The 22,373-nt window shown below is 41.6% G+C and overlaps 3 protein-coding genes across 10 annotated transcripts in view; 1 reads left to right on the plus strand and 2 right to left on the minus strand.

Annotated features, from left to right (window-relative positions):
• LUC7L3 (LUC7 like 3 pre-mRNA splicing factor) overlaps positions 1-2,553 on the minus strand; it is a 29,472-nt gene extending 26,919 nt beyond the window's left edge. For 2 of the 4 annotated variants that reach the window (XM_019494338.2, XM_019494337.2), the window contains exon 1: positions 2,370-2,552. In XM_019494338.2, coding sequence (XP_019349883.1) covers positions 2,370-2,468 — 99 coding nt within the window. In that variant the 5' untranslated portion in view covers positions 2,469-2,552. Of the gene's footprint in view, positions 1-2,369 lie in introns of all 4 variants that reach the window. The other 2 variants (XM_014601901.3, XM_014601903.3) reach the window with 2 other exon arrangements.
• Positions 2,554-5,146: 2,593 nt separating this feature from the next.
• On the plus strand, positions 5,147-15,325 carry ANKRD40 (ankyrin repeat domain 40). The gene is made up of 5 exons (XM_006258633.4): positions 5,147-5,603; positions 8,574-8,722; positions 10,426-10,911; positions 11,879-12,060; positions 13,067-15,325. Exons 1-5 carry the CDS (start codon positions 5,443-5,445, stop codon positions 13,211-13,213), a joined length of 1,125 nt encoding a protein of 374 aa, XP_006258695.1. The 5' UTR covers positions 5,147-5,442; the 3' UTR covers positions 13,214-15,325.
• Positions 15,326-16,100: 775 nt separating this feature from the next.
• The window catches only part of CACNA1G (calcium voltage-gated channel subunit alpha1 G), a 346,031-nt gene continuing 339,758 nt past the window's right edge, over positions 16,101-22,373 (minus strand). For all 5 annotated transcript variants that reach the window (XM_059732103.1, XM_059732101.1, XM_059732102.1 and 2 more), the window contains 5 exons: positions 21,263-21,409; positions 20,294-20,452; positions 18,679-18,845; positions 17,569-17,763; positions 16,101-16,520 (listed from right to left, as the gene is read on the minus strand). In XM_059732103.1, the coding sequence (XP_059588086.1) occupies positions 16,412-16,520; positions 17,569-17,763; positions 18,679-18,845; positions 20,294-20,452; positions 21,263-21,409 (777 nt within the window). In that variant the 3' untranslated portion in view covers positions 16,101-16,411. The remainder of the gene's footprint in view (positions 16,521-17,568; positions 17,764-18,678; positions 18,846-20,293; positions 20,453-21,262; positions 21,410-22,373) is intronic.

Consider the following 22,373-nt stretch of genomic DNA (forward strand, 5'->3'; position numbering starts at 1 on the left):
CGTCTAATTACAGTTTAGTTGATTTTTTACTAAACCCAGGTGTGCACAGTCTTAAACTGAGAGTCTTGCTTCACGCTTGCCAGAACTATGGGGAGAAACAGCATCTTTAATATTGAGATCTGCTGTTGTAAGGCATTACTCTCATAGGACACTGCCTTTGAAATGTACACAATTAGTTCTACGTAGCTAAAATTATTGATCAGAATCACAAAGATTCAAGTTTCTTAAAGCAGTGTCAGTATATACATCCAAGTATACCGATCAAGAAAAAAAATACCCAAACCCCCCTCATTCCTTTGGCATCCTTTCATCTACGGGAGATGGTGGATATTGCAGCCTATGACATAACCATAAAAAATAAGTAAAAAGCAGTCGAATTAATGTTGCAGAAGGAAATACAATTTCCCAATTTTAAAAAAACTGTAGTATTATGAACCTAGCTCATTATTAGCTAGAAATTAGGCATAACTAAAAGAAAAAAAAATATGTACAAGTATGCTTCTGGTAGGTACCACCAAGCTGACCCTCTAGGGCTAGGTACAGACATTCAAAAAGCCCAAGGTGGAATCGATCCAAGAGTTATGCGGTTTTCTGTAAGTAGCGTAGTTTAGGTCAGTAGCAAACAGAACGCACATTCGCCCTTTGGTGAGGGGTGCAAATCTCAGACTGGGTTCTGCCATTTTTAAACTAGCGCGCGCACCGAACTTCTGTTCTGTTATGGGTATAGATCGGTTTCCAAACACTCGTACCTGTAAAAGTGTAGTGTCTGTACCTGGTCTAGGAAGCATACACTTTGGTTGCAATAATATATGTGTAGGGTATTCAATAAAGACACCAACATGGTGCTTACACAAACTTAATAATTAGCCCCATGAAAGCAGGTGGGGGCAGACGCTGCACTTTCCCTACTGGACTAAAAACAGTCTGTGAATTTTCTACTGGTCAAAGGCAAGCTGACAAAGTGACAAGGGGACCTGCTTCCAGGTCAATAAAGCTATCCAGCAGCCTCAAGTTAGGTATCCAAAGGCCTGTTACATAGTTAAAAGGTACATTTCTCAACAGTACTAGTTTGACTGGTATGAATCCTCTTGGACTTGATTGAAAAACAGGACAAAACAGAACGGAACATATTTTCCCCTCCCCAAGAAATCCCTGTTACCTCCTATTATGTGTAAAAATTGTCTTAAAAACAAAATCAGTCTGCATTACAAACTCAAGACCAAAAGAAAGCATTGAACTATATACCTGATTGAATCAGGACATTATCAGATGAAATAATATAGATTGATATTAAGCCTGAAGGCCTCAGCCTTTTAGAAGAATCAGTGTCTCTTCCCCCGTTGTTAAATCTAGGAACTACAGGACAGATAATACATCTGATCAAGCCATTTCCAGAGGTGAACTCTGCTAAATCAGTTTAGTTTTCCAAACCAAGCCAGACAGAGGCCTTACCAAAGTCTACTTTACATGACAAGTTTCTAAAGCTTAAACTGGCCCTGTTTGAGACTCCACTCACATATCATTGGTTTTAAATAGGGAAAACAGCGCCCAACCACATGGATCAGGTGCAAACCATATAAAACCTTTCTCCCTTTCCATTACTTTAAAAACTTCTTAGGACAGGGGATCTCAAACTCCGTGATACGACCCCCCACCCATGATGAAACCCAATGAAATCTGGCGCCTGGGGATCCCACGTGGGCGAGGAGCGGCCGGACACGCAGAGCGGTGGCTGGGGAGGGAAGCTTGTGACCCCATTTTAAGTTGATTACGACACCCGGAGGGGTGGGGGGGGGTCATGACCCACAGTTTGAGAACCCCCCGTCTTCAAATAAAATCCAAAGCGGAAACGCAACACGTTTCAGCAACCTCAACCGCAGCGCGCTCTCTACCCAGCACACCCATTCATCGCGCGCTGGCCGCATCTGGGATGCCCCCTCGCAAAGCCCCTAATGAACGCTACACGTCAGCACAGACTCCACGAAATCCGGGGGGACCGCGCTGCCCGCGACAGGACATCTCCCCCCCCGCCCGCCACACGCGTGTCTGCCTGCGGGAAGGAAATGTTACAGCCACGTGCGAAGGGCATCCACCGCCCTCCCGCCAAACAGCGACCATAGCTGTGGGCACGGGCCATGGATGTCGGGGGCGCGGCCCTCCCAGAGCCCCGACCCCACGGGCAAGGCAGGCCCCCCGCATCCACCGAGAAACTCCCCCCCCCCCCCCAGCAAAGCCCTGTGCAAAGGGGGGGGGGTAAAAACGCAGCCCCCCTCCCACACCCCCGGTGCAGTGCGCCCCAGCCGGGCAGAGCGAGGGGAGCCGGCGCGGGGATGAGGCAGGGCCAGGCCGGGCCCGTCCGTCGCACTCACGCTCTCGTGGTCCCACCGCACGTTGCTGCGCTTCTCGTCCGGGGCCAGGTTACGGTCCCGGCCCATGAGCTCGTCCAGGAGCTGCGCGGCCGAGATCATGGTGTCCGCCTGCCCAAGGTCCCCGCTGCCGCCTGCCTTCTCCCGGCCCTCCCCGCACCACACCGCACCGCACCGCCCGCCAGTGACAGAGACAAAATGGCGGCGGTCGCGAGCCCTTCCCACAATGCCCCGCGCGCACAGCTCGGGCCTGTCGGCGCGTGAGCCAGTGGGAACGCGCCCGCCCGCCCGCCCGCGCGGGGGACGGGGGGAGCGGGCTCGGACCCGGCAAGGTTGTCACACGGCCCGGGCGGGGGCCTGGGCTAGCTTCGTGTTGATGACGCATAAGCAAATTTTTGCAGACTTTTGTTGCCAAATTTTTGCCTTTTCAGACTTTCGTTGCACATTTTTGCCTTTGCAGACTTCTGTTGCCAATGTTTTGCCTTTGCAGGCTTTTGTTGCATTTTTGCCTTTGCAGACTTTTGTTGCCTTTGCAGACTTTCATTGCAATTTTTTGCCTTTGCAGACTTTTGTTGCTTTTTCAGACTTTCGTTGCACATTTTTGCCTTTGCAGACTTTTAGTTTTTTTCAGACTTCTGCTGCAAAATGTTGGGGCCCCCTAAAGTGTGGTTTGCCATCCCCTAAGGCCACCACTGCTTTTAAAGAAGGGCAAGGCCTTAGGTTCATCGCCGCGCACTTGCTGTCGGGAGCGGTCCTCGCCGTGTGTACAGGGGGTAAGACAAGGAGTGACAGCTTTGGTATCCTACCGTCTTCCCCCATGAAGCCTGTGACTCCTTGTCCTACCCCCTGTACACATGGCGATGGCCGCTGGCTTCAGAGCAAATGAGCGATGATGGATCTGAGGCCTTGCCCTTCTTTAAAAGCAGTGATGCCATTAGGGGTTCCCTGGTTTGCCATCCCCACACTTTAGGGGACCCCCCCCAAATTTTGCAACAGAAGTCTGCAAAATTTGCTTATGGGTCATCAAAATTTAGCCTCTAAGGGTCCCCAAATGACTCTTGCGCAGGGTCCCAACAACCCTAAGGTCACCACTGTTAAAAGCATGGTGTTAGCAGGTGCAATGAAGTGAAAGGTGATGGTTTCTTAGGGGTGACATCTATGGGGCCAGCTGTGCAGGGGGGCGCACTTGGACCAGGTTTCCAACAAGATATTCTCCCTTGGGAAGAATCAAGTTTGCAGTTAAGTCAGAGCCGCCCTGACCTTGCAAAGAGAACGGCGGCATGGTAGGAAAGGCTGGAAGGGACCTCAGGAGGTCACGCGGAGTGCAGCTCCCCACTCAAGGCAGGGGCATCCCTGACTAAACCAGCCCGTGTGGGACACCATTTGGTGGGGAGGAGGAGCAGCAAGGCGCACCAGGCAGGCAGGCAGGCAGGCATCAATGCCCAACCTAGGGTGGACTGGGCTGGGCACTGCTCCAATCCGCCCGCCTTGCTCCCGCACAGCAGCAGTGGTGCCTGCACCCCTGGCATACCATGTCGCTTGACCTTCCTGCTGAACTGTGCCCCGTGCCCCTGCAATTCTGGGACTTTCCAGGACCTCTGTTCCAATTTGCAACAACCATCCAGGACCTGTGAAATCCAGGACTGTCCTGGCCAAATCGGGACATATAGTCACCCAAGTCATAGGTACTGTCTTCTATAGCACCACAAATTGCTATCAAATATGTTGTTATTCAATTGAGTAATCCTTACTGTTGGGGTCCCATTGTCTTTAATGGGGCTATTAATAAGCATAAGGATTTGCCCCTTTAATAGTTACTATTTTAAAACAAATGCTACAAGCCAAATTTTGCCCCCATGCTGCTCCAAAGGTGTAAAAGGGCCATAACACTGACTCAGATTGTCTATTGCAAATTTCTGAGCCATTCAGGAACTCCCACACCACTAGGAACATGAAGCTGCACGATGTAATTTAGCTGGACCCGTGGGTAGGGTTTATTTTTACTTATATTGTGTAACAGAATAGTTTTCTAAGTCAAATAATAAGACATACGGGAGAAGGACACACAGAAATTAATGCTGTAGTCCAAAAAAAATAAAATAAGGGGAGATTGGACTCGCATTTGATTCTAGGAAAACACAGCGTCACTCCTTGGGCGCATCTACACGAAGCGCATTAATCTACATGTGCGCGCCCTTAATGTGCATTAAAAAACGGTGAAATTGTTAACCGTGCCTAAATTTGATACCTGCAGGTATCAAATTTAGGCATGGTTTGTTAAAGCGCATAAATGCACATGTAGATGCGACCTGGCACTAACTTTAGTGCTGGGTCTGCCCAGCTACTAGGGGCACATAAGTTTCGTGCCAAGTCTCTGCATGCATAGACACCTGCCACAAATCACTTACTGCGCATTTGCTTAATGCATATTACATTTAGTCACACTTAAATGCACGCGTAGACATGCCCCTTGTTCTATAAAGTGGACCTCTGTTCTTGCATAAAGATTCATTGACTTCACTGTGCTACCATATAAGTGCTGAGAGCTGCCAGGGCAGAATAATTTGTGAAAGGGTATGTGTTTGCGGTGGGGTAGAGGATGTCAGAATAAAGACTGTTGGGATGAAGGGTATTATACATTTTTCTGTAGATTAAACTGCAATGCATGCTAGTACCAGAAAAATAATCAAGTAGCAGCCTAAATACATAGCTGAGGCAGTATATAGCTAATAAGACAGCAGCAGCCACGATTCACAGGCAGGACTGCTAGTAGGAACTAAATATCTAGGTCAGAGTTGTCACAGATAATACAGTCCCCCTGAGAAGAGTTTAGGAAACCAGCAACAGCCTAGACATACTTATGCAATCGCCTTTGCAAATGCCTGGCTGTCTTTGATTTTAAACATAACTTGCAGAAAAAGTAAGCTGGAGCTGATTAAAATTGAAAGACTGAGGGCTACTTTTGGTTTGGCAGGTTTCATTTAATCCTGCCAATCTGGGACTTGCTGCTTCAGGGTGTCAGCTTTAGAAAATGCCAAATTGCCCTCTGTAAACAGCTCAGTGCAACGGATCCCCCATGTCAGGAGAAGGAGACCGTGGGAAGATGAGTGCCCTTTTGGAACAAAAAGAGCAGCAGGAGAGACTGAGAGAAGCAGCTGCAGTGGGGGACTTCGAGGAGGTCCAAAGGCTGGTGTCCCTTGGCGTGGATGTCAACTCCCAGAATGAGATCAACGGCTGGTAGGTCTCTCGCCGCGCACCCTTAATGCTTCACAGACCTGGCAGGCTCTGCTAGAACAAAGACAATATTCAGGTTTTTCTGCTTTCAGCCGGTGAATGTTATATAATGGAGTTCGTACAGGGCTTTGCAATGAAACATGAACAGGAAGCTAGCAGGTTGTGAAACTTACCATGCTTGGATTTCAAATATTCCATTTAAACCCAAGGACAGATGCTTCCTCAGTTTAGATGCCTTCAAATCATCCCCCAAAAAGGATGTGTAATGGTGCTCGTTGTAAACTTACATTCTTTTTTGTTAGAGAAATGTTGACCTTTGGTCTCTGGTTTTCTATCAGTACAATGTGTTGATATCTTCTATTACATATACTAATGCAAATGCCGTTTGCCCAGCACAGTGCAGTAAAATGCCGTCAGCAGGTACGCCTCAGACCTGGTAAGCCTCATTTATTCACTGGGAGGTTTATTTTGGATTTAACTCTTAAAGTACTTTGTAAAATCTCCTCCCACTAAAAGGAAGGAACTTACAGTGCTTTTCGCCAAGATGCTTCAGATCTCAGTGATTTCTTTTTATTCTGACGTCTTGTTCAAATACCATTCTGCACAGTCCTAAATCTTGAAACTTTCTTGCATTATGCAGACATTCGCCCGTGTGGGAATTTATATTTTAATTTGCATAAACTATTTAATGCCTAACTTTATAAAAGGACAGTTTTATAAAGGACAATTTTCTTGCGATTTCCCAGTTGGTCTAATAAAAAGTATCATTTTGGAACCAAGAGTTCTAGTTTTTTGTACGTCTTCTTATCTCAGACCCACATGGCTACCAAGTGCACCCCTAACTTTATAAAAGGCATTTTACAAACTATTTTGCTTTAATTGGATTCCCTCTATATCTTTCTTTGAATTAGTGTGCTGTGCTTGCAGCTAGGTAAAAATAGAAGGAATAAGAAAGAAAACACAAATAAAGATGCTGTTTTCAGAAGCAGTCATTGCATCAAAAACTGGCATTAAGGCAGGAAAGCCAAACCGGACATAAAAATTGCTGCTGCTTATGCGTGTGTTTGTAAATATGTTTTTCTCCTACTTCAAGTTTGTCCGCAGAACTCCCATCTCCGGAATGAGCTTTGCTAGGGGTATGATGAATAACTCTTTGTATCAGGCCTCATTAGATCCATGTGAAATGCTTGGAATGAGGCTGTAAATCAGGCTAAGTTGCTGAGGTTTACATATTTTTGTAGCAAACTAAGGATGTACTCCTGCATTTAGAACTATAGAAATCCCCCTGTGCACAGCCCTTTTGAAGTCAGCAGGGCGCCGCCTGAGCACTGCACACATTCATGACACAAGGTGGAAACTGTGTGAACTTAGGCTTTTCTAGAAGACCATAATATCTGAACCCCCAGCATTTTACCAGATAGGCCCAAATCTTGCAAGGATTTGTGATTTGGCTGAATTTTACTTCTGGGTTCAACGCACCATGCTGTTATTTTGAACTCAGATTGAGGAAGAGATCTGTGCAATATCTAAAGAAATAAAATACAACCACAAAACAAAATCCAGGCAAACTTTCACCTAACTTGGCTTGGATAGCGCAGGACTTCTGTTATATATAACTAAGGAGTTCCCTTTGTTGAGTTGTTATGATATTGTTTTGGCACATTTGAAAACAGTGGCTTTTACCTCCAGTGCACAGTCCTAGGTAGAGCAGAAATACCATGCTTTGTGATAGTACGATTCTTGCACTGTACCGTGCGCACATCTAAGTTACTTGATTATACAGATACAGTAAGATGCACATCCAACAGCACATAATGCTGTGTAGATAAAAGGGAGCTGAGTTATGGCGCTTGATATGCAGCATCCCAATTGCTGATTTAGCTTAAGGGATTTTTTTTTTTTTTATGACATGATTGAGGTTTTCCATAACCTGTGCTAAGAAACCTTGTTTTGGAAGCCTGGGGTAGCACTGTTTAGAAAGGTGGGTCGATTAAAATCAGCTATTTAAATCACCAATTTTAATAATGATTTAAATCAATGTGCAGGAAACCTTGATTTAAATTACTGAGTCCTTTTTTACAAGTGTGGACGTTTTTTCCCCTGTCTTATTTTATTTAATTCTAACCTGAACCTGCTGGAGAAGCTTTTAAGGAGTTCAAAGAACAACAGGATCTCACTCTGTAACTGCATTATTTACAAACAGCATGTCAAGCCATTTTGGATACACTCTGTATGAAAGCTGTGATGGTAAGAAGTATTGAAATTAAAAGATAAATGATCCATTTAAAAATCAAATCTCGGGTTCAACTAACTGAAACTTAACAGTATTTGTTTCTTAACATAATAGTTTGGGTGAAAACCAATATGACAAATAAAAGCTTGACTTATTTTGCTTTGCGTTGTAAAATACTTCTGCTGTCCTGGTAAGATGTTATTCTAGAAAAATAAAGCAATTCTTATTAAAATCTGTTTTGATATGCAATCCAATTTAAATCCAAGTTTATTATTCTGCACAAATCTTTGCTCCTTTCCACTGACGTTTGAAGACAAAAGGGGAAGCGGTTGTTTCTCTTAGTTACCAAAGTACAATTTATTTCCATTAATTTTTTTAAAATATTCTTTTTAAAGTACAGGAAAAGGGCTATTTATGTTTTTGGATTGTCATCTGAGAACAGTATGCAAAAGACACGAAGATTTACAAGAACTTTGAACTTGAAATCGAAAACAATTGTTGTTGCAAAATAAAAACTTTTGTGACAAACTTTTCTGTAGGGAAAAACTCTATCAGCAGGTGTCACTGCAGGCTATTGACAATAGTCTGATTTTCAAGGAAAATCAGCTATTGAAAACTTGATTTTTTCCCCCCCTTTTTGGGAGAAGTCAGTTCTTGGCCTCTTCCCGTGCAACAGGAATGAGTAAAGTTTTCGTGGTAGCCTGGTTATTTCATAGTGTGTTTACATTTCTCTTCTGCAGGACTTGTTTGCACTGGGCTTGCAAACGAAATCACGCTCAAGTGGTGTCTTATTTACTAGACTCTGGGGCCGATAAGGAGAGTCTTACCAGGAAAGGAGAAAGGCCATTCCAGTTAACTTCAAAGAGAGAGATTAAGAAGATGATGGGAGGTAAGCAGATTACTTATATAGTATAAAACATTAAAGATCATAATAGTGACTGAGAGTGTGTTAGAGTGAGGTTGTAGCCATGATGGTCCAAGGATCACGCCAGAGGCAAGGATTTCTTAGGGTGATATCTTTATTTCTTCATAGGTTTCATAGATTTTCAGGGTTGGAAGGGACCTCAGTAGATCAAGTCCGACCCCCCCGACCTGGGCAGGAAAAAGAGCTGGGATCAGATGACCCCAGCCAGGTGTATGTCTGGTCTCTTAAAGACCTCCAAGGTAGGGGAGAGCACCACCTCCCTTGGGAGCCCATTCCAGACCGTAAAAAAGTTCTTCCTTATGTCTAACTTAAATCTGCTCTCCGTCACTTTGTGGCCATTGTTTCTAGTTACTTCAAGGGGTGCCCTGGTAAACAGAGCATCTCCTGTTTCTTGCGGCCCCCGCAACAAATTTGTAGGCAGCCACTAGATCCCCTCTCAGCCTTCTCTTACAGAGGCTGAAGAGATCCAGGTCCTTCAACCTCTCCTCATAGGACCTATCCTGCAGGTCCCTAACCAGATGAGTGGCCTTCGTCTGGACCCTCTCAAGGTTATGCACATCCCTCTTGAAGTGTAGCATCCAAAACTGGGTGCAGTACTCCAGCTGTGGCCTCACCAGTGCCACATTGAGGGCAAGTATCACTTCCTTAGGCCTGTTCTTCAGGTGATATTATTTAAGATAATGATGTGCTTGCCCCATTGTGCTGGTGTAGGTGTGCTGATTCTGTATTACGGTTTTATAATCCAACGGCAGTAATTCTTCCTGGGCCCCAATATTTTTACCCAAGAAAAAAAGCATAACTTTTAGAAAATGGGTTCAACTGCCCTTTAAAACTTTTTTCTGCACGTTGAAAAAAACTATCATTTGCAAAAGTTAAATTATCGTGTCATTTTCTTGCTACAGACAGGTGAAGCTTTATACGTGGTTTCTAGTGAGGATGAAGAGAAGGAAGTCTCTGTAATATATAAAGCCTTTAACATAAGTGACTGAAAACATTTTGGAGTTAAAGTGTCAACTGTATTGATCTCACCAGAAGAATAGCAGGCTAGAGGAGTATCCCAGAAAAAGACATTGATAGAGTAGCAGCCCCAAAGGGGCCATTACAGTATTGTGTTCATAATTACTGGAGTGTAATAGGGATGTTTCTATAGACGAAAATTAGCCTGAAGCCTGTGCAGAGTAATTGAGCATTTTTTGCACTTCTTTCACTCTGGTTTCTGCTTTTGTTCCTATTTCTTTGCCGTGTGCTGTTTTCCTCGCCTGTTCTTTAGAACCTGCAGGAAACCTCACAATCCACAGTTCTCTATTGATCCTCTGCTTTACGCTCATTATCTAGGTATTAGATTTACACTAACAGAGAATATGGCACAAAATGCTGGTTGCAGGATGTCTGACTATATCAATCTCAGTGTATGGGGAGGGGAAAAAATGGTCTCTTTGCAATATCTTAGCCACTTCAACTTTGTTCTCAGACTTCCTGGTATGGAGCAGCTTAGCACTGCTACATAGAGTAGTTTCTATCTTGTTGTTTTATGTCTCAGGTATAATGTTTTGGGTTTTTTAAAATAATCTGCTTCTGAAATGCATCGATTTATTGAACCTCTGTTCTCTCCAATCTGTAACGGCTGGTTACAGTGGTTCAGTGGCTGCTTTTTCTTTCCTTTCCAGTGGGGGATGATGAACTTCCAGATTTGAAGAAAGATTCAGAGTTGCCCATTGTCCCTAATTACCTAGCCAATCCACCTTTCCCTTATGTGTATAACACCATGAGTAACAATATTCCAGACCCCTCTACTTGCTCTCTGAATGGAAGTTTCTCCTCGTCCCTGGAATCGCAAGATGCCGACTGTTCTGCACTGCATCACAGTGAAGCTTGCCCATCTCCACCGCTACAGCATGAAAATACTGTCTCGGCAGTGGCTGATAAGGAAGAAGAGCCAACATCAACGGGAGTCTTTTCCATGCCAGAATGCCCAAAGCCTGTAGTCCAGAACGGTCCGCTTTGCCAGACATCTGTGCCTCCGAGCAGAACCTCCCCTTCTTCAGCTGCACCTAAACAGTCTGCATCCCAGCAACAGAATGGCTATTCTTCAGGGCCTATACCGCCATTTCAGCCACTTTTTTTAACAGGATCTTTCCCGTTTAACATGCAAGGTAACATGATATGATTCTTGGACAGTTCACAAATCTAGTTTTACCTCTCTTCTTTTCTTTGGCCAGGTCAAAAAAAAAATGACAAATAAACCTGTTTCTACTGGGTCATTTAGTACACGTGGACACGGAAACATTTCTTAGGTAACTCTGGGTTCTGTAGAGTATTATAAAACCTAACCCCATAAAGGTTTCCAAGCTCCAGGCTGCAGCATGCTGGTCACTTCCAGACTGCAGTATGCTGGTCCACAGTTTGCCAGTCCCTGGTCTAAAAAGGTTGGGAACCACTGCCATACATGATAGAGCACGCAAGACCCAAATACCCAAGGCAGATCTGCACCCAGTGAACCTGAAGGAGACTCTCTGTTATAGTTCAGTCTCAAGAGGAACATGAAGGCTTTTTATACAGACAGAAAATATAATATTATATCCTGTTGTATCTAGGTATAAAATAACTGAATAATAAGCTTAGTCTAATTGGTTCCATAATTTCAGCCAAATGCTCAGATATTGCTGTTTGAATCAAAACTGTGCAGGTGTCCTGATATGGTGGTCAGGATCTGAGAGAAGATCTATGGAAATATTAATGTTTGATTTGCCACTAGCAGAGGACTGAGTTATCAGATATAGTTCACTTCTAGGTTGCCCATGTCAAGGAATGAGTGATCAAAGAGACCATACTCTCTCTAGAAGTGTGAAGAACTAAAATTGTTGGAGAGAGGTGGGTTACATAAGGAAGCTTGCATTGCTATTTGTCGTGGCGTTCCTGTGCCGATTATGATTTCGGTTGCAGAACTGTGCCTCTAGCTCTTCTGACAACATTAAAATTCAAACGTAGCGAATCAAATGAACTTGCGGTGATATTTTCAAGACTTAAAGGAGCTTTAAGCCACTTTTTTCCATTTAATATTTAGATACTTAGATGAGCTTGTGTTCCTATGTCTGTAAATGTTGGTTTCTTTTCTACTAGAACTCGTGCTGAAGGTGAGAATTCAGAATCTTACCCTTCGAGAAAACGATTTCATTGAAATTGAACTGGATAGACAAGAGCTGACCTATAAGGAACTGCTCAGAGTGAGTTGCTGTGAACTGGGTGTTAATCCAGAACATGTAGAGAAGATCAGAAAATTACCAAATACAGTATTAAGAAAGGTAAGAACTTTCAACTAGAAGCAAAATATTTATTTGCTACAATGTTTAACATAGAAAATACTTTCATTCATCACTCAAGGGCCCTGCAATATCCCCTTCGTCTTTGAATACGAGTTGTGGTACTGCTGTCGTGCACCATAAAAACTTAACAATTGATCCTTGCAGCACTGTTTAAACACATGTATATAGAAATCCAGTTTTACATAATCAGTGATAATCGAGTTTTCCCACAAAAGTCAGTGTTCATGGAACATATGGGCCACTGAAAAAAGGAAGATGGACTTTCAGAGGGCATCTGATGGTCCCCCATTGCTGCCTTCAGCTAATCAGGCATAGCTGCTGCACAGTTTGATTTTGCGGCTTTGAACAGAGATGCGGCAGTGGATGAGAGATATCGAAGAGGGTTGGAGTCCTTTGGTTACAAACGCAATGTCAGCTGCTTTACTGTTTCACAGCATGTTTCATAATGTTAAGGAACAAGCTTTTGCTCTTTTTTTTTTTTTTACGCCCCATCTTAATGCCTTCCCTGCAAAGTTGCTGTGGCTAGCACAATTATGCTTACGTGGTTTTACATGTCACAAAAATAAATAAAGCAGGAGATAGAAATCAGGAAGCTTGCAGGCTTAGTCATCTATGCTACACAGTTTTACTGGAGGAGATACGTTGAGAAAGGGTATAAAAAGCTCCCCCAACAGAGCTGGCAAACCTCATGTGGACAAAGCTTCTGGTTCTTTCAGGAGATGGCCAAACCAAGAATCCTGAATAAAAAATTAGCTAGTAGGACTTTATCCCCTGCCGCAAAGTGACTGGCTGAAGAAAATGCCAAAGTAATGCAATGTGCAATAGCAATATCTGCTTTATAGTTCAATAAGTAAAATTCACACTGATGGGTAGGTACCTCTCTCATGCTGACATCATTCATTTATTTTATTGCTTAAATTTGCAACACTTAACTCCTGTACTATTACTATAATGTTTGCTAACTTATTGTATTATTTATTTCAAGGACAAAGACGTTGCAAGGCTTCAGGATTTCCAAGAACTGGAGCTGGTCCTGACAATAGGGGACAAAAACTTTCTATGCAGAAATGGTGCATCAGCTCTGACCGAAAGGCCTTGTTATAACAAGAAAGCATCAGAGCTGACTTATTAACTGTTTAAAGAGGCATAACACAAATAAATTTGTATCTTTTATTTTAAAGCAATGGATTCTGTGTTTAACCATAGTATCTGTACCTGGTAAGGGCTAAAACCTGAACAAAATCTATTTTGTTACCTTTCGAGATAAAGTTAACATCTTATGCACAGTTAATCTAAAACTGACGTGCAAGGGAGTAGCTTCTGACATAAAAAGTTTGCTTCTGAAAAGAAAGCAATGGCAGAATTAGTCTGTTTATGCAGCAATCCGTTCCTTATTAGAGAATAATCCCTTATGTGAAACACTGTAGAGTTAGAAGCTCTCAGGGAAAAGCTTAAATTAGACTGATCTAATAATTGCTTGCTATAAATAGCAGAAGCACTTATGCTAAAGGATAGAAGGTAAAATACATCTACTGTTTGTACTGAGGTACTTACATAATGTGTGCAGACTTCCTATTGCCACTAATGTGAGCTACTTCTGTGTCTGGGGGGGGAAAAAAAAATCAATCAGTCCCTTTTTCAGGGGTGTTAAAATGGAAGGATTTAAATCTGGGAAAGAAGCACAAAACTCTTTTTTGTTCGATTTAAGTATAATTAAATGATTAATCAGCTGTGATTTCTCAGGTTGAAAAAAAAACACAAAACAAAAAAGAATAGTTGTTAAATAGTAAATGTGCTAACTGACCAAAATAGCTAGGACTTTTTTAATCACAATTGCTTGTCAATACACAGTAGTGAAAAGATGACGTTTTTTGTTATCCAACATTATTTGTTGCTTTGTTGGCAAGAAGTTTCTCTAATACTGCTTTACAACGGCAATTATTTTTCACTCGGGGTGGGGGGGGGAATAAATTCTGTGTCTGATTTCCATGCGAGTAAGGAGCACAAATATTGCAGTTTCATTTTCTCAAGTCAGACTTCCCTGATAAATATTCAAAGCTATACAATTCCTGTGCAAATGGAAACCAGTAAAATAAGTGGCATCTTAAAAACTGGGAAGACATTCAAATCCAGGGATTCAGAGGCTTTTCCTTTTCAAATGATTTGTATTTACCTGTTTTGTTTCCCTTTCTCCCATGGTAACCATTCCCAGTCCTGTTAACGTGAATTCAGTGTTAGGCTACTCTGCTATAAAATCCTGAAATAAATAAATAGAAAAAACAGTAAAGACAGGTTTGCTGGAATTTTGTCTAGTTTACAGGATTTTTTTTATTAGCAAATTCTTCTTAATGAGAAGAAAAATTCTGGTACGTGCTGTGAATTGCTTGAACACTAGATAAGAGAGAAGACGTATTTGACTTGTCAGACTTCCCACTGTTTTTCTTCTTAACCTTTTTTGGAAACTCTTGGCACTAAGCACTGGATCCACAGAAGAACCTAGGTGTCCTACCATCCAGTGGAACCCGCAGCCCCAGTTCAGTGGCTAAGTTCCTCTGTGCCGTGCATATGGAAACATTAGCTTCTTAAGTCCTTTTGTGAACCTAACCATAACTTCCTAACTCTGTAAATTAACTGAATTCAAACTCTTTCCTTTAGCTGAGAGTCTCTAACAAGAAAAATGGCAGTAAAATTGTTATAGTCTCTTTTTACAGCAGGATCCAATGGCTATCCTATTTTTTAAACTAATTTATTGGTGTTGAATTAACTACTATAGAATGGAAGCATATATATTGGAACAATTTCTCATTACACTATTAATGACCTGTGGCATTTACACTGGCTTAGACCTATCTTATGTCTTAGCCAGTCCGTGAATAAAGGCACAATACTCATGTATAAAATGGTAGGATTTACTAGTAAAATGATCAGCCATTGAATTGACTGATTTCATTGGTATATTGATGATGTTGCACAGTTGCTAATAGCTATCTATGCATTCAGAGGAATATTTTTATACTTTATACCATATAGAATTTATAACTGACAATATCATCTTTGCTAGCTGAATTAATCAAGTAACTGTATAACATTCACACTATTGTATCTGATCGAGGATTCATGTACTTTGTGCATTACTATGTGAAAACTATGTTAACATTAAATGAATTGCTTGGCTGTAGACTCTTGTTTCTATTTAAGATGCATTCTTTTTATAATTAATAAATGATTATTTTTGGTCTTCTCACATGGTTACAGAATTTTTTTTTCTTTCAGTCATAGGAAAGAAAGAGCAATGTTTTCTCCCTTCCGTTGTTGCTGGTAAGGGAGATAAGGAACCAAAAAAAAAATGGACGTGCCTTTAGATCTTAGTGACAATCATTTGCTGCACAGAATTCTTCCTTCATCATTTACTATCTAAATTTCCTCTTATAGTAGATGTTATCTACATATTATTTGGAAATTATAAACATATAAAACAAACAATTGTAAGTGATGTAAGAAAAATAAATGGTATACCATAAAAAAAAATCAGTTGCTGAACTTGTAGATGACTTTTCTTATCCATGTTGCTTTTATACAGAAAGCAGAAGTATTAAATAAAGTAACATCTCTTCAGTTATATCTTTACAAGCATTTATTCAGACCCCACTGAAGTTAATAGAAATTGCTGTGTTAATTGCACTTGATTTTACATTAGGCCTTATATGTGGATGTATTTCTACATCTACAATTATAGGTAGGAATGAGAAAAAAAAATGTATTAACCCCAATTCTTCCGGCCGTTCCAGGCTGATGTAGAAATGAAGCTCCATGATATCAATGGCCTGTGGCTCTGAAACAAACTTTGGTATCCAACAATCTTGTCCCGTCAGCATTAACTATTTATAAGGAATGGTTTGGGACAAGTTATACCGGTGAATCACTCTTGGAGTATTTCTTTTTAACTGAGCCCCAACAATAAAGTCAACTGTCCCATTGCAAGGTTCGTGAGTTTCAATACAAAAGGCATGGAAAAGGTATATTTTGTATCATTAGTTTTAATTTCTAATGATAAATCAGAATACAGTACATGTTACCTTGTACATACATTTTCCTGGCAGCACACTTGGCATTCTTTGAGGAAAAAAGCCATTAATGAAATTCTTCATATACATATATATATATATATATATATATATAGAAAATAGTTTAAAAAATATAAAATTCACGTTTGGTCACTGTGGGTATAAAATACATTGTTTTATATCACAAGCTTAGTCTGCTACAAAGACCATTCTGTAAAATACAGTAAACTCATGGGTTGCTTTAAGTGGTATAAAAAACAGTTTTGTTATGCCAGTCCAGCATCTTTGGCCATACTGTAGAAAATATTTCTTGATGCTATAAGTCTTGTTGGTGTATCGAATTCAGCTATAGTTCCTTTGTCTAGAACCAGGACCCTGTAACAAATAAAGAAAGAAAAGCTGATGTTTCAGAAAAATCTCACTTTTCTCAGGAAACTTGATGCCTTCTCAGCAATGGAAGCAAATATTGCAAACCTTCCCCGCTTATTGTGTAAATCATGTTCACATACTATGACACGATACAATGATAGTGCCACTGAAACTTGACTGACGTGGATGTTTCATGAGTGTTAACTGAAGAGCTATAACATCACCCCTAGACGCACTAGAACAGGCACAGTCCAGTTCAAAAAAATAAAAAACCCATAGCATGCAGATGAAAATGTTTCATTGTCCATGACTGTAGGAAAGACGTATATCTAACACATGCAGAAGAACAGCTGTAGATGGTGCTATTTTTGAAAAGTCACTTGTAGTACCGAGTATCACTAACCTAACGAGAACGTTAAGGGCGTCTCTACGTGGGAAGCAGAAATTTTGTCAGGAAGACAGAAATTTAACAAAGCACTATGGCTGGAAAGTTGAAACTCGGCAAATTCAGATTAGAAACAGACTGACATTTTTAAGCTTGAGGGAAAGTAACCATTTATGCATTTTAATAAGGACCGTGGTAGATTTTCCATCCTTAGAAGTTTCCAAGTCAAGATATTTTTCTGAATAGAGATGCTCTAGTTCACCTGCAGCTATTGGACTTGAAGCAAGTATTAATTCCATTATACAATAGGCCAGACTAGGCCTTCAAATCTGCAAATTTCTGCATCACCAGAGAAAGCAGGTACTAGACTCCTTCAGAAAAATGGATTATAAAAGCAAATGGTCGGGGCATGGCAAAAAGGGGCTTTTTCTTTTTCTCCCTCTAAAAACAAAAAAAAGAAAATCATTGTGCTCATGACTTGCAATAGAAAGATTGGTTAAAAGGTCTCAGACTAGTTAGTTGCACTTTCTGATTTTAATGAGGGCAGTAGGAGAGGCTAAAAGTGCTACAGGATGATCAGAGGAGTAAAAAAAACCCCAAACCAACCCATATTTCTGGTCATATTAACCTCATTCAATACATTTACTGTTTCTGGTTCTTTAAGTGTACCTTGTATAATCCATAATTGTGTTCAGTCTGTGTGCTATTGTTAGTACAGTGCAATCTTCAAATTGAGTCCTTATTGTCATCTGAATTAAATCATCTGTCTCAAGGTCAATTGCTGCAGTTGCTTCATCCAGAACTAAGATTCTTGTTTTGCGAAGGAGGGCTCTTGCCAAGCAGACCAGCTGTCTTTGACCAACGCTGAAAGCAAAGACAAGGTTGTTCAGCAACAGGTTCCTTAGGGCTGCCTACTTTTCTTTGTTCGAAATGTAATACACTAGACCTGTTTTTTCCATGGGCTAGAACTATTAGTCAAATCATGTTTGTCAAATATTCTTCTACTGGCTTTTGACCTTGTAAAAGATAACTGCTACTCTAAAATACATATTTACTTTCCAATTAATATACTGGTTTTAATAATAAGCATCATTAACCTGATGGCTCAATGATTACAGCCAGTAAAGCTTATTATAGACAGTCTCTGTGCAAACTGTAAATGCCTCCAGCTGTGGCTGCTATTATAATGTGCATTCCCCGATCTGCTTTCAACAAGCCCATCGCTATTAAAATCAGCCCACAAGACAAACTGACAAAATGAGATGAAAAAAGAAAGTTGTGAGGTGTGTAAAGGAACTGAGTTCTTATGAAATTGCTTTGGTTGAAGCTGACAGTCCTATTTCATTCAAGGAACAGGCACAGTTTGGAGAACAGAAGCTTCCCCCACTGACAAGCCTCAACCTTGACATGGAGAGGACACCTTTGGAGTTAGAAAAGAGTTGGGGCTTCTTACTGATGCAGTATTGCACCGCAAGCCAATATTACAACACGTTTTATCATCGTTGTTCATATTTGCAAAAGCGTAGGGCCCTGACGTTCAATACTGAGCTCAGACATTTCAAAGGACCCAGGAAAATGTCCCTGAGTAGAGGCCAAATTCAGGAAAGGAACCCTATTCAGTGCAGCACGAGGGATACTTCACTCATTCTGGTGATGGCTTCAGTGGGCTACTCAAATGCTATCCCACACCAGGCTAAATGGAATTTGAAATACGGGACAAATAATTCTCAGGAGGCCAAAATCACAATGATTACGTATCTACCATAAAGTCCTCGTTACCTAAGGTTCTCTCCCCCTTCTGAGCATTCGTAGTCCAGCATGGCCGGCTGACTGCTGACAAACCTCTTCAAGTGCGACAGTTCAAGAGCTGTCCATATTTCTTCCTCTGAGTAACTATTAAATGGATCCAGATTCATTCTCAGCGTTCCAGAAAAAAGAACTGGGTCCTGAATAAATAACCCAGTGATTAGACAAGGGGTTTAATTGTTTATAACGAGGTATTAAGCAGATTTTCATACAAAAGAGCAGTGGAGGCCATCCTTTTTGGCAGGTGTGCCACAAATTGCCCCTGCACCACCCCTGAGTGCCACTCCAATCCCTTTCCCTGACCTGATCCGCTGCTAAGCTTCCTGTTCCCTGGCCAAGCTGCTGCTCTGCTTTCTGCCCTGTGCTCCCCGATTGATCTGATGCTCTGCTTTCTGCTCTCTGTCCTATCTGCCAGTGCGCTATATGTCCCCTCCCCGATCTGCCACATGCCACACATGGGGGCTGCCCATGCCACTTGTGATACCTGTGCCATAGACTGGCCACCCCTGTAATAAAGCATTATTGTTTGTGTCCTCAAAGCGTGTCTGGCAGGCACAAAATGGTTCATATTAGAAAAAAAATAAAAGGACAACATTCAAAATGCCAGTCTGAAGCAATGGGAGGATTCCAGTTGCAAAGACAAGGGTTTGTACAACATCTCACACAATGGGGTCCTGATGCAGGCTGTGGCCCTTCACTACTGCAATATAGGTGGTAGATAACACATTACAAAGGTATTTACACTTAGGACTGAACATATTCATGGTGTTTCATAGGCTTGTTTGCAATTCCTTGAACCCGCACCGATAATTAACTACAAGGCACAATACTCTTTTCTGCAAGCATCTGGATTATTTTCTTCATAGGAATTACACCATGCATAGTATTCAATGGCATTTCTCTTGTGGATCAGGTTATGTGTGTGTCAAACTATTTGCAGCATGGAGCCCACATACTGTAATTTTTATTTCTCTTGCCTCCTTAGATTGTATATTTATGGCCATATATTAAAGGGGTTAGGTGTGCATTTTCAAGCGTTTCATTTTACCTCTGTATTTATAGTCTGCTTTCCAAATAAAACCTTTACAGTACTTGTACAAAATTAGCTAGATAAGTATGTAGTATAGGTATAATGACTAAGCTTTGAAACAACCTCACCATTAAACATGTCAAATGAGAGACAGATGAGGTTACTAATAACCTGCATTTCCTCTATACTCTTGGCCAACTGTATGAGCTTCAGTCAAAGGTCTAAATGTCCAAGTTAGGCCTAAATGTCTCGTTTAACTTTACCACATTCAATAGCTATTTATGCTATTATCCTGTTCCAGAAGTTGGATAAATCCTTTTATCTTGGCTTTCAGTTTACGTCTTACTTCAGCTGGTGAGGTATAAAAAACCAGGCCATGTAAAAATGAACTTGGTTCTATTGCAGATATGTATGTGCATGACTAACTAGCAATTATTGCTTTTGTGGGCAGAGCATGATGCCTTTCTTCGAGGAGCCTTTACATTGTAATTTGCTGTTTGCTGAGCTACTAAAGTTCAATGCCTTTACCACACTGCCATGAGAGAAGCACTGGCTTACCTGGGGAATAATTGTGAGCTTGGATCGTAGGTCGTGAAGACCAATCTCTGAAATTCTCACACCATCTATTTTAATGTCTCCCTTTGCAGCTTCCAGGATCCTGAAGAGACAGAGGGTCATGGAAGACTTCCCAGCTCCCGTTCTTCCAACAATTCCTATCTAAAATGTGCATTGCAGAATTAAGAACAGGACAATTAATAATTCTTATGAATTCTAATTAAGAATTAGGAACGTGATATTAACCCCTTTCAAGGAGAAACAGATTTTAATACAAGATCTGATGCTAAAAAGAGAAAATACAACCATACAATAATCTTTCTCCCTCCCTAATTGCCCTCATTTCCACTTGTCATGTATTATGCTAAGTAGGTGTTATCACTCCATGAGTTTGTGCAATAACAAGTATAAATAAGTATATATAATGTATGGATTTGCTGAAGATCTAATTAAGCTAAATGCAATACACCTTGCCTCTAAAATGCAGCTCCCATTATGAATACTTAGCTCACGGGCAATTCTTCCTCTTTAACCAGAGCCTCTTAACTGGAGGACTCTCCCTGAATAAGCAGCAAAACAGATTTTCCCCAGGGACATGAGGCAAACTAGCATTTGCAAACATGTTGAGATGGAACAAAGCTGACAAGAGAAAGGTTTTGGATGGTCCTTTGATGCAGAGAATCGAAGTTTTCTCCAACTGGATCACTTCCCAACATCACACAAATTGCCCAGATCAAAGTTAGACACAAGAACTGCTTGGACTCAGAAACGCACCAACCCTGTGCTGGCCTTTGGGAGAAACAGTGATGCTAGACACTTCCTACATGAGCATCTTAAACGCAGTATGTCACATTCGCTGCGGCTGTAAATGGAGTTATGTATGTCCTTTAACACTAGCTGAGGATCTGTCACAGACACTATTGTTACAGCAAATCCCATGTGAAACACCAGGGACAACATGCAGTATCATACCTTTTCTCCACCGTTCACCCTGAGGCTTAGGTCCGTCAGTACCAGATCTAGGCCTTTCCTGTACCTCACTGAGTAGTTAACAAACTCTACCTCCCCTTTGGCCGGCCAGTCTTCTGGTGGCCTCTTGTCTTCAATTATCCAGGGAGCCTAAAAGAAAGTGGCAGTGAGCAATACTTCCTGGAGGCTTTAAAGAGACAAGACTGATTTAAAATACTACAGTTATGGGATGGGAGCTGCTAAAGCATTGTCAACAAAAAAAAATCCTTTTCTTCTGCATATGGTGGAGCAATTAGCAAGAAAAACTGACCCCTTCATTTCAATCCGTTCTTCTAGAGCCCAAACCGAATATGGTGCGAAGCGGCACAGTTCCACTGCCTTCAATAGCAGTATGATCGATGAGTCTTTTGGTTCGTGTTGATCTCTTTGATTAGACCAACTTGGAGGGGCTGATGTTTCTAGCAAGCTTTCGGATAGCACTGTATCCTTTTTCAAGCAGAGCGGAGCGCAGAAGCAATATGTTGTTTTACAGCAGCTCAAGATCTGGCTCACAATATATTTTTGTGTCTTCTCTGGTTTCCTGGCTCAACACACTGCCTCAGCTTCAAGGCTGCACACAGTAGCCGTCCTCTCGTCCTACCTCCCACAATCCTCCCTCTACTGTGCACAGTAACTAAAAATATCCTGCGTGCCCACAGAGAAGTAGATTTCATGGCATAACTCTCTATCTGCCAAGCTGAATAACTTGCTTGTGCTGGTGCATTTTGGGATGCTGGTAGCAATCCCAAACTGCCTTTGCTTCTGGTACCAGATGGGAAGGACTGTAGGTGGGCTCTTTTGACAACACTGTGCATTGTGGTTTGAGATCCTATGGAAGAAAATCATGGGAGACCAACAAACTGTCTAAACTGATTAAGAAAGGTACCGTGTCAAACCTGCGGACAGCCTGCTGATGGCTTTACAGCCATGCTTGGCAGCAGGGATAGATCACATTCCCATCCACCTGATTAGGGCCTTAAAATTAAATGAACTGCATGTAGACAACAGGGCAAAATTTCTGTGCGCGAAAATATATTTCTGTGCAGTTCCATTGACTGCAGTGGCATTTTGCCTG

This window comes from Alligator mississippiensis, chromosome 8 (genome assembly GCF_030867095.1).
Source record: "Alligator mississippiensis isolate rAllMis1 chromosome 8, rAllMis1, whole genome shotgun sequence".
NCBI lineage: Eukaryota > Metazoa > Chordata > Crocodylia > Alligatoridae > Alligator > Alligator mississippiensis.